This window comes from Pholis gunnellus, assembly GCF_910591455.1.
Source record: "Pholis gunnellus genome assembly, chromosome: 4".
Classification (NCBI taxonomy): domain Eukaryota; kingdom Metazoa; phylum Chordata; class Actinopteri; order Perciformes; family Pholidae; genus Pholis; species Pholis gunnellus.
The window spans coordinates 13,762,248-13,777,319 of record NC_136530.1 but is presented as its reverse complement, the minus strand read 5'-3'; the positions used below and the strand labels follow the sequence as shown (position 1 = coordinate 13,777,319).

General features: G+C 39.6%; 1 protein-coding gene across 3 annotated transcripts; it reads right to left on the bottom strand.

Moving 5' to 3' along the window:
- Positions 1-6,524: 6,524 nt before the first annotated feature.
- On the bottom strand, positions 6,525-13,199 carry r3hdm4 (R3H domain containing 4). Of its 3 annotated transcripts, none has more exons than XM_079158638.1 (8): positions 13,012-13,199; positions 11,593-11,750; positions 11,234-11,355; positions 10,767-10,884; positions 10,604-10,689; positions 10,085-10,170; positions 9,100-9,155; positions 6,525-8,627 (listed from the first exon to the last, which is right to left on the bottom strand). In XM_079158638.1, the coding sequence occupies exons 1-8, from the start codon at positions 13,047-13,049 to the stop codon at positions 8,524-8,526; spliced, it is 768 nt and encodes a 255-aa protein (XP_079014764.1). In that variant the 5' UTR covers positions 13,050-13,199; the 3' UTR covers positions 6,525-8,523. The 3 variants fall into 3 exon arrangements, with proteins under 3 accessions (XP_079014764.1, XP_079014765.1, XP_079014766.1); XM_079158639.1 differs by having other exon boundaries at positions 10,604-10,671; XM_079158640.1 differs by lacking the exon at positions 6,525-8,627 and having other exon boundaries at positions 9,114-9,372.
- Positions 13,200-15,072: the final 1,873 nt, after the last annotated feature.

The window sequence follows — 15,072 nt, the reverse complement described above, 5'->3', positions numbered from 1 at the left end:
GGGAGGCCTTTTAAGACCTGAACTTTATCGGCGGCCATACGTTTCTAATCCACAATGAGCCAATCACAACGTAAACACCGCCCCCTCCACCCGCTTGCTGCAACAGTATTTCTCTCCGTTGGAAACACTGAGCTGGTGCAGTTATGGCCCCAGGTTACCATATGCCAGATTGGACCAAACAGATTAGTGGGACAATTAATGGTCAAGCCTCGGAAGTGATTGGAGGATGGTGGGGTGCAGGGTGCGAAAAGGGCCTGGAAGAATTCCAGTGCTTAATAATCACATTGGAAAGCAGCAGGTGCCACAATATACTTTCATTTTTAAACCACAATTCGGGTCCAGTGTGATGAAATCACACCAGCAAATGATGGCTGGTTTCCTGCCAAAGTGGCCGGTAACATAAGAAACAAGGTGCAGCAAAACCTTACCAGTATTCAAGCATTCGAGTGTACGAAATCCTTCTTTCTCCGTGAAAATCGAACAGAAAACTTTTCTTCATCGTGCTCCTGTCGACCAGATTTCTGTTGCAGCTTTCCAGGTTTCAAAATATCATCTACATTTCATTACTGTCATCTCAGTTTCATATGAAACTGATGGGCCAATATATTGTATTCTTGTGATAAAAGGGCTGTGTTGTTTTTAAACTACTATACGTTATTCTTCTTTCAAGTTCTCATCGTGAGGAGGTGGGAAAGCCTCTGAAACCACATTTAGATGAGACCAGAACAATGAAACTATCCACTGAAACCAGACTTCTAACTGTTTTCACAACATATATGTTTAAGGTCATTCAGACAAAGTACTATACGAGGCTTTAAAGCCAAACCAGCTTCCTGTGCATGCGCTGCCCCAACCCCCACTACTTGGGGAGAAACTATCTAACACCAATCACAAAAACACTCTGGTTTGGTTGTGGCTGTAAGGTTGGTCGGCTTGGCTTATCCTACCAGACTGAAACATAGAGTAAGAAGACCTACCGAGCCCTTTTTGAATCCCACCACCCCGCTGTAGTACTGAAAGCAGCTCATTGTGTCCATATCACTGCCCTGACATGTTGGACTTGTGTTGATCTCAGCCACTATCAGATGCTGACAGACTCCTCTATCCACTGAATCCACCTTTGCCATGCACTTCCACAGAAATAACAATGTATGAGAAGGATTTCACCTCAGCTCTTGGACAGGCTGACATTTTGGGTATACCCCTTCCTTGGAAAATACTGCCCTGCCAAAAACCAACATTACCACAACATTACAACACCATTACCACTCTGCAGTGGTGGAAGAAGTACTCAGATATATTATTCAATAAAACTAGCAAAACAGCAGTGAATAAATACTCTGTTGTAAGTAAAAGTTGTTTCAGAATAATACATATAATTTAAATGGATCACAATTATTGATGCATTTATATGTAAGCATCACTTAAATGTAAAGGTTGGGCACCATTTTATCAAATGTATATATCACTGGGTTTCTTAATCTACAATAATAAATCATAACTCATATATATATATATTTATTTTGTATAACGAACTACTCAGAATCTGAAACCAGTAGGCCAGTATACAGCTCAAATACATGAAGAAAATAGAATATTTCCTCCACAAATATAAAAGTAAAGCAGCCTACAAGTACTTTTTATTACTATTAATGTGAGGAGTAACAGCCTAAACAGCAGCTTCAAATCCATTCATAAAGCCAACTTTATCCCTGAATCAACTCACTGTTTCTGCTGTGAACGCCAACATGACATTTTACCACACCAAACTTTATTAAAAGTCCCAATTGTGGATGCTGTCACATGAACTGGCTTTGTATCATCCACGTTAAGGGCGATGGGATGTAATGACGTGAAAGGATGTTTAATGACGTTGTAAAAAAAAAAAAAATGGTGGGTTCAAATTCTACAGGACGTGCCGCAACCATGAGCATTCAACTCATTTTAAAATCATTGTAATTAGCAATTGTTGATATTTTAAAAAGCAAACACATTTGCAGTTGGTTTATCCGTTATTGGCCTCGAGCTAGCGCACCAGGTAATACTGTCAATAATCCGCTTTTATTAACTCAAGTAGCCAAGTTATGGTGTTACATTTGTGACAGTATTTTAGATTGAGCATGACATCAAGCGAACAATCGGACCGTTGAACAGTTTAGTAACTGACAGTAACGTCTAATACGCCGACAACGTTGACTCTGAATTTTGAAAAAACAACTCGGTGTATCCGCCAGAAAACCTTAAAATAAAATGAAACACCAGCTCTTCTATTAGGTTTCATTACAAGACATAGTGCCAGTACACTACATTACGTGCGTCGTGTGACAATAGGCAGGTGAGTGCATCCGCTACTTTAACAATAATGTACACTATCGATCAGGCGCTTTGATAACGTCGCATCGATTAAAAAAAGCTGCGTCCTGTATGTGACGAGTGAACACGGAGAGAAGCGGCAGAAAGAAGGAAGCCACGCGAACGACAATGATTCATTAGGCTGCAAAATAACGCAAGTGAAAAATAAAGAGAAATATAAACTTACCACATCGGCTTCCGTTTGGTTTTTACACTCTTTGGAACCGGAAAAAAACATTCCTGGTTTCCCCGATTCTGAATCCAGTCTCCCCCCTTCGGTTACACACAGAGCAAAAAACACCAAAAAGAGGAAGAGGAAAGGTGGCTCGTGTGTCTTTCAGCTGCAAATGAAGTGTTTTCATGTGACTGCATGATATCCACGCATTCGGCTTTTGCGTGTGATTGTGTTTTCAGAGTTTGAGAACCCGCAACGTTCAGTCAGACAGCCGGAGAGGGAGAGGCGTGGAGAGGCTCTCCGGTCCGCACAGTCAGGTCATTGGTTGACAAACAATAATCAGATGCAAATTCCTAACCTCTGAATCAGTAGGGGCCAGCCCCCCCCCCCCCCCCCCCCCCCCCCCCCCCCCCCATCATACCCCCCACCATACACACACACGCACACACTCACACATACACTCCACACCCCCACAGCAGGGGATGTCCGTAAATGCAAGGGTCTGAACGGGTGTGAATTAAAAAGTGGGCTGGGAGTAGAGAAAATAGGTGGAGATGCCCTGTTAGAGGCCCTCCACAAACCCGTTTATTACGGGTTGTTGGCAAAAATGTATAAAATGTGGTTCCCAACAAGTGTGGGACAAGATTATTAAGGCAATAACAATGAAAAGGAACAGTTTCACAATGTATTAGAGCTGACATGTTTTAGTTGATAAGGATACAAAAATGACATTAACTATTTTGATAACGGATTAATCCTCAATGTGAAAATAATTTTGTTGATGTGTGTAAAGAATGTGAAATAATCTGTAAAATGTCCAGTTTCTCAATTGTGAGGACTTTGGTCAGACACAAATTGTTCCCTATTTCCTGACATCATAGGAATCAATGCATTAATTGATTAAGCAGCAAAATGATCTACAAATCAATCGATGAGGAAACTAGCCGTTAGTTGCAGCCCTACAATTATTTGTAGTTTATTTATTTCCTTTTCTCTAATTTAAATTTTTTGTTTATTCTTAGGAAATACTCACCTCTTCAGGCCTCTAAAAATTCGAGAAGAAATCGAGAAAAGATATATATATATATTCTTATAATTGTGTACAATGTAAATTATTGTCATGGAACTGGTGGTATAATTGTGTATTGTGTTTACATTTTCTCTCAGCGTTGTTTTTTGGTGACGGTCCCTTGGTGGAGAGAATGGATGGGAGAATTATTTCTGTTTGGTATGAAAACTGCATAAACCAGTCTGTAAAGTAAAGCACAACTCAGTTACTTGCATTAAACAAGCCTTTTGTATTACAGACTTTTAATGTTATGCTTTATTTTGTTTAACATAAACAGTGTCATTTAATTTCAGAAAGCTTCACCACATTCATTTTGAGAATATGAAGGTGGAAACGTGATTTATGTAGTTGAGGGGAACTCATCTGAACACAACATAATGTCAAAAAGCTCTCACAGCTGCTCGTACGGATGTTTATCAAAGTGAAACAATTAAAACCTGTTTTAAATACTAAAAAGTGCAGTCAACACATTTTATTAAAGAGTTGATTTGGTGGCAAATGAGTTTCCCCACTATGGATTAATAAAGCCTTTCTTATCTTATTATAGTTAAAAAATTAAAAAGTGCTCGGAGAACCTATAGCAGGAAATACGTGTTCAGAACATCTGTTTGTTTTTTTTGTACAACAAAAACTATACAATTAAACTAGCCATTTTCCAGCTTAATCAAGGTAAGCCTGTATTTAGCTCACATATATGTGAAACACAAGGACTAGATAGACATTCTATAAAAACAAAGTAAACAAAGGGTCCATCCATTCATAGAACATTTTGAAAAGCCACAGTTAAATAAACTCACTGCTGGAAATGGTCCTTTCTCTCCTCATCCCGTCAACTGTTGTCAGCTTCCTCGCTGATTTTTATAGTCGGAGTGTTGACTGGTCGGTAGCTGGTTGCAGCTGCTTACTAAAATAAAGAGCGTGAGATATTTGAAACAGAAAAATGATCCTCCTGCTGCCTCATCAGATGAAGTGTGATCCAACAGTGTGTACGTTGCCCTGACACAGTGAGAAATCAAAAATATAATCAAACGAGCCTGGAGGGATTTTCACTCTTGATATCAAAGTAATCAAACACTTCCTGATGCGTGTAGTCAACACAGGAAATATACCGCTAATATGTTGAGCAATAAAATAATAAGAAAAGTAGGCGACGGAAGTTTAAATGACCACAACAACGTAAATCTTACATCATTTGTGCTACCTGTTGTTCATTTCTACTGCTACGAGTACTACAAGTATTCTCAGTGAGACCACGGTATTCTTACTGTACTCACATAAGCAGAAAAGGCCCACATCACTGCACGTTGAGTCGTCCTGTTTCCATGTAAATATGAAGTGTTTGACTTTGTGTTTGACATGCAAATATTAAAATAGTTTGTTCTGTATATTGAAAGAAGCCTCTTCTAAACGCTTCTCTTATCCGATACACGCGTACACAACACAATGTAGTTGAATAACTTGTTTTCTTGAAATGACAATGATTATTAAATCTATATGACCATACATTTGAATGTTTCCGTTCATGCTAGTTCAAGCCAAATCCCTCTGAATATTTTGTTTGAACTTAAAACTTTTAAAAACTACTTTTTTTCAGGGTGTACACAAAATCAACACATCACAAAAACAGACTTAAAGGAGACATATGAAGCTCATTTACAGGATCGTACTCGTTTCCATGCTTTAATGTTAAAAACCTCTGTATTTGTCTCATACTGTCAGTCCGATAGCTGTGTGCACCATCTGTCCGAAACACTCCTTTTTAGGGCATTTTAATGGAATTGTGTTGCTAGGCGACAGCTAGGGTCCATGTTCACTTCCTGTCAGCTGACTTCATTCACAAGCACTTTCAACTGGAAATGAGCTGAGACACATTTAGTGCCGTTACGTTTAAAACTATGAGATGGTCTGTATTTTGTGATGTCACAGCTGGAAGGAAATCCTGAACAATTGAAAGATCTCCATCTAAATGTGTACAAGAGAGGAAGTGAGCTGAATATTAATGAGCAGTATCTTTCAGCCCTGCATACTATACGGTTGTTATTTGTTACATGTTGGTCAGTTTCTGTAACCAACATGGAAGTCTTTGATTTTAATCTCATGCCACTTTAAACTTCCACCCCACTACATTTCACAGGGAATATATTGTATATATATATATATATATATATATATATTGTATGTTTACTTTAATTACACACTCAATGCAGAATGTACAATGTACACTTTCCTGAATATACTTTTTCTAACATAACATTTTCAAAGCAGGACTTGTGGTATTAGTACTTTTACTGTAGTAAAGCATCTGAATACTTCCTCCACCACTGGTAATGACCCATATTTCTTTGTACTAGTCCGCCATCTAGTGGAAGTCCACTACTCTACACTTTGTATTTCAAATAGTTTGAGAGGGTTAATATTCACTCAACAATCTTTCTAAAAGATAAAGCACTCGGGTATAATTTACCATTTTTAGCTTAAATTCTTCAACTAATTTGTGTCACTGGTACTTCTATTTCATGTTTAGTATATAGTGGTTATCACTTGGTTAAAAATATAAATGTGTTACATGTTTTAGACAAAAGGTTTATGCTCATAAAACAGAGACCTTCTGCAGTTGTCCCAATTGTCTGTTAAAAATAATATTTTAGGATTTTCATCGAAGCATCCTGTTGACACAACTTTTGACAGTTTGTTTCTAAAGGTGCACAGAGTCAGTCTGCAGAAGACGATACTTCACGTCAACAAATATAGTGATGTGCTCAGGCGCCATTAGCTGCATGTGCGCCGTTCTAACATTAATAAGACGAGCAAAAGGAAACGTGTTCACACAGCAGCTTCAGTAATCTAACATTTGGATGACAGCCGACATAGCTTTTAGCATTTTGAAATAAAAAGTAGACAAAGGAGAAGACATATCTTAAACCCTTTAATAGATGCAGTGATAATTATAAATAGCTACTGTAGCACACACATACAAGATATCTTAGTCTAGTGTATAAAGCTTTCAGGCTATTTTATGCTTTTTTAATCCATATGTTGGCACAGGTCAATCATCTGAGTTCATGTTTTTCAAAGCACAACTACGTCTACATGTATTTAAAAAGCCCATCTTGAAGAAAGTATACAGTACACAGAAAATGACACCATGTGAGATAAACAACGTGACATTCAGAGTGACAAGTTGAGAGCCTGAGAAATTGGATTTCCACACAAACAAACACACAAACTTTGGTTGTTGACAAAATGTACCAATAGGTCAAGTTTTGTTACACTGCCAATGACAATATAACAAAGAAAATCTGGGTTAAGGTTATTTTCTGTTGGTTTCCCAAATCCAGTCAAGTAGAAATGTAGAAAACAAAAAACATAGAAACTTGTATTCATAAGGCAGAAGAGCTGTTCCGGGGTTGTAAATTAAACATACCTGATAGTCAAAACTTAGCAGGTTTTTGCCATCAAAACACCTTAAAAGTGGTTATTTTTCATCCAATGTAACACATCTACTGCTTGTACAGTATACCGTTAAACCATACAACACTATGTAAAAAAGAGGCTTTAAAAGAAGAAGTTGTGTGTTTTGTGTGAACTGAGTGAGCACTGTGCATGTAGTAGGAAACATATGAATAAATCTAGAAGTGCAAGGCTGTTAGCAGTTTTTAACGACAGTATAGTTCCTTATTTTGTATTATTGACCATTGCTGGAGTAACATTTACACCTCGGCTACACTACTGAGCAGTGAAAGCAGCACATCAGCAACCTGTGCCGACACTGGGTCCGCTCAGCCTCCGTGCTGCCATACAATCGTGTACTTTAGCTTGTAAGTTGGCAAAGACTCAGTGGTTCCTGGAAGGATCCAAACAGTTTGATTGGTTAAAATGTATCTTTCAGATGATTCAGGTGTAGACGAGGCAATAAAGCCAGCCGAGAGAAAACCCCCAAGAAATTGTACCTTAAGGAGTTTTCTTCTCACACATATTACAGATATTACTTCCCAAGCATACCAACAGACATTTACTTCTTCAGCTACGATGAGACGTGTCTGTGCATATAATGTAGAGAGATTATTAATATTCATGCTTCACACCTCACCACTTACACAAATCCTACAGGCTGACCCTTCAGGCAGCGATGCATTTCCTCCGTTTTAGCACTTCGCAAAATGTCATTCGTCATTAGCAACACAGAGCTAAGAACTGGATTCAATTCAATGTTCCATTCGTTTTTGGATAATGTTGTTTTTATAAAACAAATATTAAATATGAGATCCTAAACAGCATAAGGGGGGGGGGGGGGGGGGTGTTCCCATTACCACGAGTCATAATGAATCAATGTTCATGAACAGACATAACATGATGTCTTTCGCAATAAATACTAAATTCTAAAAAGTCATATTTAAACTTAATGATATGTGGAATTCTATCATATGCACCATAAAAAGGCACAGCGTGGATAAACTGTTTATAACCTGTTTACACTCTCTGCCTTAACTTAAAGCTCATCAATTAACTTTGACATAATGCTTTCACAACGCTCATGACAATCTGTTTTTGTATGAAACCTGTTAAAGTTACCTAAATCAGAAGGGTTATCCTCAAAGCGAGGCCAGTTGTACTTTGTTAGCCTGATGTACACGCGTTAAGCTGTACTTTGAGCTGAACGCTAACATGCCAACAGTCAGCATATTTACATGCTACCGTTTGTATGCGTGTGTTTACATACAGGGGGGGGGGGGGGTCAATGAACTCTGACGTGTTTATGGGTCAAATGAATGGAACATTTCCTACAGAAACCAGGGACCAACCAGAGGAAAAAAGGCATTTTCCAGCTGTATTCTTTAACGACACAACACATACAGAATGATCTACATTTCTCAGAGCTCCTGCCTGCAGCAGAGCTGTGCGGAGGAAACATGGCGTGGACCTTATCTCAGCTCATCTGCTCCAAGTAGGCCGACAGCAGAAGTGTAGGAGGTAAAAACTCTTCTTGTTTGTTCACCACTTCGGTCTGTCGTGACCTGTTGTAGTCGGAGCCTGAGGGTCCAACCAACAAACGGGCTTTTATTACTCTCATGTGACTGGAAAACATTAAGCTGGCTTCGTACCGCCAGCCAGGCTGTGTAAACAGTATTATAAAAACAGAGAAGTAGCTTTAATTTCTATAAAAGCATCTTGTTTAAAAAGCTTTTACTCGACCACATACTGTTTATGTGCTTTGGTTATGTCTCAAAGCTTTTGATGCTCGTTACAACTTAACTGATATTTCCTGCCAATGTTTTCCCCCAAATGTCACCTTTTATGTGCCAAAATCAGAAAGAAAAATCTAAATAACCTACCACAGATATGCAATAGTAGCAAAATATTACTGCCTTAAAATAGAGAGAATGATCGGCAATGCAGATGGAAAAATCTGACTTTGACAAAATGTTGTCTAATGCTAACAATCATATTTAAGGTGAAAAGGTGCTGACTAGCATGATTTATGTCTATATGTGTTTCCACTCACTTGCAGAGACGAGGTCCATATACTGGCACACGGCATGGAGCAGCAGTCTCTCAAAGCTGATTCACAAACAACAGAGACATGACTTTCCACTCCTCAGTGTTCTCCAACGACGCACAGAAACAATCAACCAGTTTCAGATCAATAGAGCTCGTCTTTGTGTGTCTAACGCCAATTAGTTGCCATTTTCTTCCCATCCTGTTGTTCTCCAACTCTTTGTGTGGATCATAAAGGCTTCGTGTAATTTAATATAATCTGCTTTTCCAGGTGAGGAAGCTGTATGTTGGTCAGGTGGTAGGGACATAAATAAAAGTGTGTTAAACAAAAGGTTTGTATTACTATGAGACATCTTCCATAATGTAACTGTTGGAATCAGATATGTAGGGCTACTTAACAAAAAAAATTAAATCGAGGTTTCAATTTTAAACAATAGAATTTAGAACTAATTCAATTCAATGTGGCTTTATTGGCATGAAAGTTTATCGTATATAAAAACAAAGTATTGATATGTACTTTTTAAGACCTTTGTAGTATCACATAGAATGTAATTTAATACCTGTCAAAGTATGAAAGCATAATGGAGTTAATCCAGCCGCGGCTCGAGTTATTTACTTTTATGTCACATTTTTTTGTACTTTCCTAGCAGAGTATACCATGATTGATTAATGACATCATTAATTACATACACGAGACCTGGACCCTGATAATCACCATAAACTGGGTAAATGAATAAAACAGTGAAAAAGTATTAATTAATTTAAAGTATTGGCTACACTAACACTCACTGACACTTTACCATTATGACACCACGAGCTTCCTACTTGCAGCTAACAGCAGCAAAACTCCCACTTTTAGTTTATAGTTTTATAATGTCTGCCAACAGCCCAAAATCAGATACAAAAACATTTTATAACTAATATTAAGAGTAAGAGTTTTAATACTTTCTAAGGCTTTTAAGGCCTGCAGAATATGGAAAAAGGATTTCTACCTGCTGGCGAGGTTGGTTGTGTAAACTGAGTGAGGTTGATCGAGGAAGAAGCTCAGAAGGTTTTCCTCGAGGACTTCCAGTTTTCCCTGTGAGGAGAAAAACAAAAAAAGCAGGTGGAAGCTAAAAGGTTCGATCTCCACCACAATCGTGTGTTCTCAAGCATGGTTTGAGCTCGAGCCAAATACTGAACGTCTGCGGGCTTCCTTGCTGAGTCAGCACGCCACTGTTTTCTAAAAACCAGACACAGCCGAAGACGTACGGGTCAATTCGGAGGAGGACAAAGAGACTTTTGCGATGGTGACTTTGAGACAACAAGCCGAAGCCTCTGGAGTTTGATGCACAGCAGAGATGCAGGAGAGAGAAGTCAAACTACTGGGGTTAACACGTCCTCCGCCAGTTATCATATCGCCATATGGTTAGAGCGCTGATTAGCAGTTTAGTCCCTTTGATCCAACTGTCACTGAAGCTCGACGCTGCTGTGGGGGACTGGACCACGCTGGTTGAAAAGATGTCACTCACCATGGGGATTTGTTTCCGTCTAAGAGTCGCTCGCAGCCTGCGATCGATTCTCTGGAAGCAGTCCTGAGCTGTGAAGGCAGGATTTACTGTGAAGACATTCAGTGACGTTCAGACTTACACTTAACAACCAGCTTACAGACGAGCACAGACTCGAGCCGCTCACCATTCCGCTCGTCTTTGAGGGGCCTGTTGGTGTTTTTCTTCTTGGCCACCTCCTGCTCCAGCAGAGACAGCAGCTTCTCCTGCTCCTCGCCAGAGCAATTCATGAAGTCGTTCCATGGCTAGAAGAACACGAGGAGGAGGAGTCGACTCATAAACTAACACTTGTTTTATTGGGTGCTTTTAGATGTTATCAGGATTTGATCATCAACGTAAGGCACGCTCTTAGTCTCTGGCATTTGTAGGAAGTTGAAAAGGTAAAACCTCCACCAAAACTCAAATGTCTTAGAACTTAAATAGTCTTAAGTGCTCGGAAGAAAAACAGTAGAGCCAAAACCAAGACTAAAGTCCTGGTCTTGTCCCTGTCATGACTCTGTCTCGGTTTAGGTGGTCTTGACTACAGCACTGCCTCGGGCCACTTCTGCAGCATTAATGAGCGGTAAAGCTTAAGCCCAGCTGAAGTCCACTTACCTCTATGTAGTTTCCGTTGGTGCAGGCTTCAGTGAAGATGGACGGGATCGCTGGGTTACTGCACACTTCCAGGTCATCTTTGGAGCACTCGTCCCTCTCAAGAAGATTAGCAAGAAAGCGTGCTGGTTTTCAGAGAAGAAGAGAGAGAGATGGACAGTGTTGGTATATATACGCAGAACATCATTGCCAGATTTATGAATTTAAACAAAACGTACTTTTGTAGTATTTCTGAAACGATTCAATGCAAATGCTTTTTTGTCCATTGTTGGCACACACACACACACACACACAGGCTTGTCCGGCATTGTTCAGCCTGCAGTGGATGACAACTTCTATCTCGTCTTATAATAACAGCTTACTGTTCTCCTGTCGGCGGAGGCTCTTCTTGCCTTTGGCTCGGGGAATGAAGTCAGAGTTGCGGATGGCTTGGTTGATAAAGAATTGCTTCTTTTTGGTGGGAGACACTCGCTTGGCTGGAGAGCTGGGCAGGGAGCTGCATTTACGCTCCTCTATCAGGCTGAGAAGACAGACGACAAGAGGTCAATTTAGCCAATTAAGTCACACAAATCCTGAAGGGAAAGTAACCGCAGATCGTCTTCATTTGAATTGTCTCAGGTTGTAAGGATGTCGAAAACTAACACTAATGATTCAGCTGTGTTATACGTTTTGGTAGACAGAGTGATAGCGACAGCCACAGTACAGGAGAGCATGCTTCTCATCAGTACACAAGATGTGGAAATAGACTTTTGTGTGACCTAATTTGCAGCCTTGCGGTCTGGCACTGGTCTTGTTTTTCAGTCTGAGAATGCGCTTTGAATTGGACATGCAGCATTTCACAGTGTGACGGTGCAGTGTCTCGGGTATGAGGTGGACGTCGAGTAGCTTACTGTATTATCTCTGAACGCCATGCAGTATATCAACACAACATCATCTTAATTTGGCTGATTATCAAAGGCAGAGGAGAATATGCCAAACAGCTACAGCGGATGTGAAAGGTGAAGATTATCACCAAGCTGCTAAAACAGTTGATGAGGGCGTTGCGTTGGATAGTTCTCCTCTATTGTACTGGCCTGCTTGTGTCTCATCACTGCTGTATTGTTAAATGGATGAGAGGAGGAAGATGTAGGTCAGTGGGTGTTGTGTGCAGCACCGCCTCTGCTGAGTTGCCATTTTTAGCCTGCAGGCTGTTGGCTACACCACAGCAACATGAGCCATGTAACCTCTTCCTGAGTTGGTTAGGTTTGTTCACAAAGAGAGATTATACAATTTCACTTTGACATATACACCCTTAGCTAACCTGGCTGTGGCATTAATAGATTATTTTAGATATATGTCCGTTTCTCTTCTGTAACTTTACATGTTAGCAAGGTAACCTCTACATAATCTGAATAAGTGTTGTTGGGAGTGTCAAGAGCAAAGCGTGCCAGCTGATTTGTTGGTAGACGTGATTTCACTATGAATTCACAGACTGTACCACTAACAACATATCCAGGTTAGCTAACGCTAATTAACGGTTAACGTTAGTTAACGTTAGCTGTCCAGCTGTTAAAGAAAGGCTAACAGAGACAGATAATTAAACCTGTCGGCCTTTTAAAACCGGAATATTAACGTCAACCAAAGTAGCACCATTAGCAAAGAGAACTGGCACGATTGCACATCTATAACGGTTCCCAACTGCATACGTGATAAAACGAACTAACTGTTATTTAACTGGCAGTTGCAATTGAAGCTAACGCTAAGTAGCCTGCTAACGTAACATACTCGTAATTGTCACTCACATATAATCCTGTTCTTCATTCTCTGTCAAAACTACCATTTTACTGAAGTAAAAGAAACGACAAAACAGCTAAGGTCTGGATCTTAAAAAGAATAAAGAGAGTCGGGACTAAAGACTAAGGTTAACCGGTGAGTATGTTTGTCAGTTTATGTTGTGAGCAGCTAGCTCCTCCTCTGCTGCTGCTATAGCTCGACACTGAACAAACAAAGAGGGAGGACCGGTGACAGCTCCGCTCTGTCTCCATGTAGCTACACATTTTGTATGTAATCGCATCAAGATATTGCTGTTATTTACTTCTATTTTACACATTTTAGAGCATTTGTATTTTTTGTAATCAATCAATCATCTATAGATCTTTATCTGACCATAGGATTTTATGTGTGATGCATTGTAAGATATTTTGACCAATCAATTAGTTGATTTAATCGATCTGTAAAACTGAGTTTCTCCACAAAGAATCAAACAAAAGCACCCATTTTACGAGATGTGCTTACAAGTTTCTTGAGAATAAGTCATTCCGCATGCAAGGAGCACATAACAACTAATAAACTGATGACATATTAGTTGAAGAAGACCAAAACGACCGATTGGCTGACTAATCGATTAAGAGGGGGCAGCTCTAGTGCAGTATTTATTTCCTATTTCTTGGGGAAAGGAAAAACAAGCTAGTATAGTCATAGTCTCATAGTATAGTCACAATCTTCAGCCATTTAATCAATTTTCATTATTAAACATATTCATTTGTGCAGCTTTTAAAAGATGCAAACACAAACTGGCGTTGATTTAGTTTTGCAATTAAGAGGAAACTGTATTTGTGGACTTGGTCATAGCCTAATAATGCCCACAAGAAGGCATGATTACTATAAATACAAACACGCATGACTGGAGTGTGGTCCAGGTCTTCTATTTTTTAATCTGAGTGATTAATCTCATTAATAGACAATCTTTGGCATACCTAATAAAACAAATTCCTGTCATAATTTGCAACATACAGCCAGTGTCACCTGCATCATCTTTATCATCTTCGACTGCTTTCAGCTCAACTATAATCCATTCTTTGATATAACCTCAAATAACAAAGACTTTTCTCTCCCCCCACTCATTAAACGCTGAGCGGAGTTTGTGTGCATGTTACCATAACAGCCAGTTTAATAAGCCTGCCACATAGTCATCTAACTGTTCTCAACTGTCTTCCCACAGCTGCTGGAGAGAAAAGGGAGCCGTTCAGTTTGTTACATCTGAGATGTAAAAACAAACTTTTTTTATCTTAAGCTTTTTTGTGAGATGTTTGGACAATTTCAAAGAAGATTCTCAAAGGTGTTTGTATAGACATTTTGAAATGAGGAAAGAGGAGAAGAAGACAAGGACAGTTGTACTAGAAAAACTTGATCAGGACACTTGTCCGATAATCGTGGGTGTTAGTGAAGATGTCCATTCCCAAGATGAGAACTGTAAAGTCAAAGGAGAAGATTACATTTCCCACATCAAACAGCAACTCCACCTCAGCCAAGGTTACTACATGTGAGACATCAGAAAATGTAATGAGGCTTTGTGTCAATCTAATGCCTGTTCTGGCTGCAGCCAAGGAGCCGGATGAGGAAGAGGAGGGAGAAGAAGACAGCTGCACAAGTAGAATGGAACCAAACCAGCTGCAAAAATGGCCCACCTGTCATTAAATCAGAGGAACAAACACTTAAGACTCTCATGGGATTAAATTCTGACACCAAGCAACCACTAAATCCTCTGTTTGTGCTGCCACCTTTAACGCTATCTAAACCAGCTGCTGAGTGTTGTGACTGTCAGAAGAGGTGCCACACACCTCTACCTCCCATCAGTTTACCTGAGCAAACAAGGACCACCTCTTCAAACTTTACTATAAAAGGCTTCGGAGGCGATGGGTCAGTTAAAGGACAAGTACCAGACAACATGCCCCGGATAGACAATCCTCTGTTCTCTGAAAGTGTGAGTAAATTAATATGATTTTTGCTTTATCGTTAAATACTGATTACATGTCTTTAAAATCCTGAGGTTGAAACAAAGCTCTGCTAATATAAAAATGTTT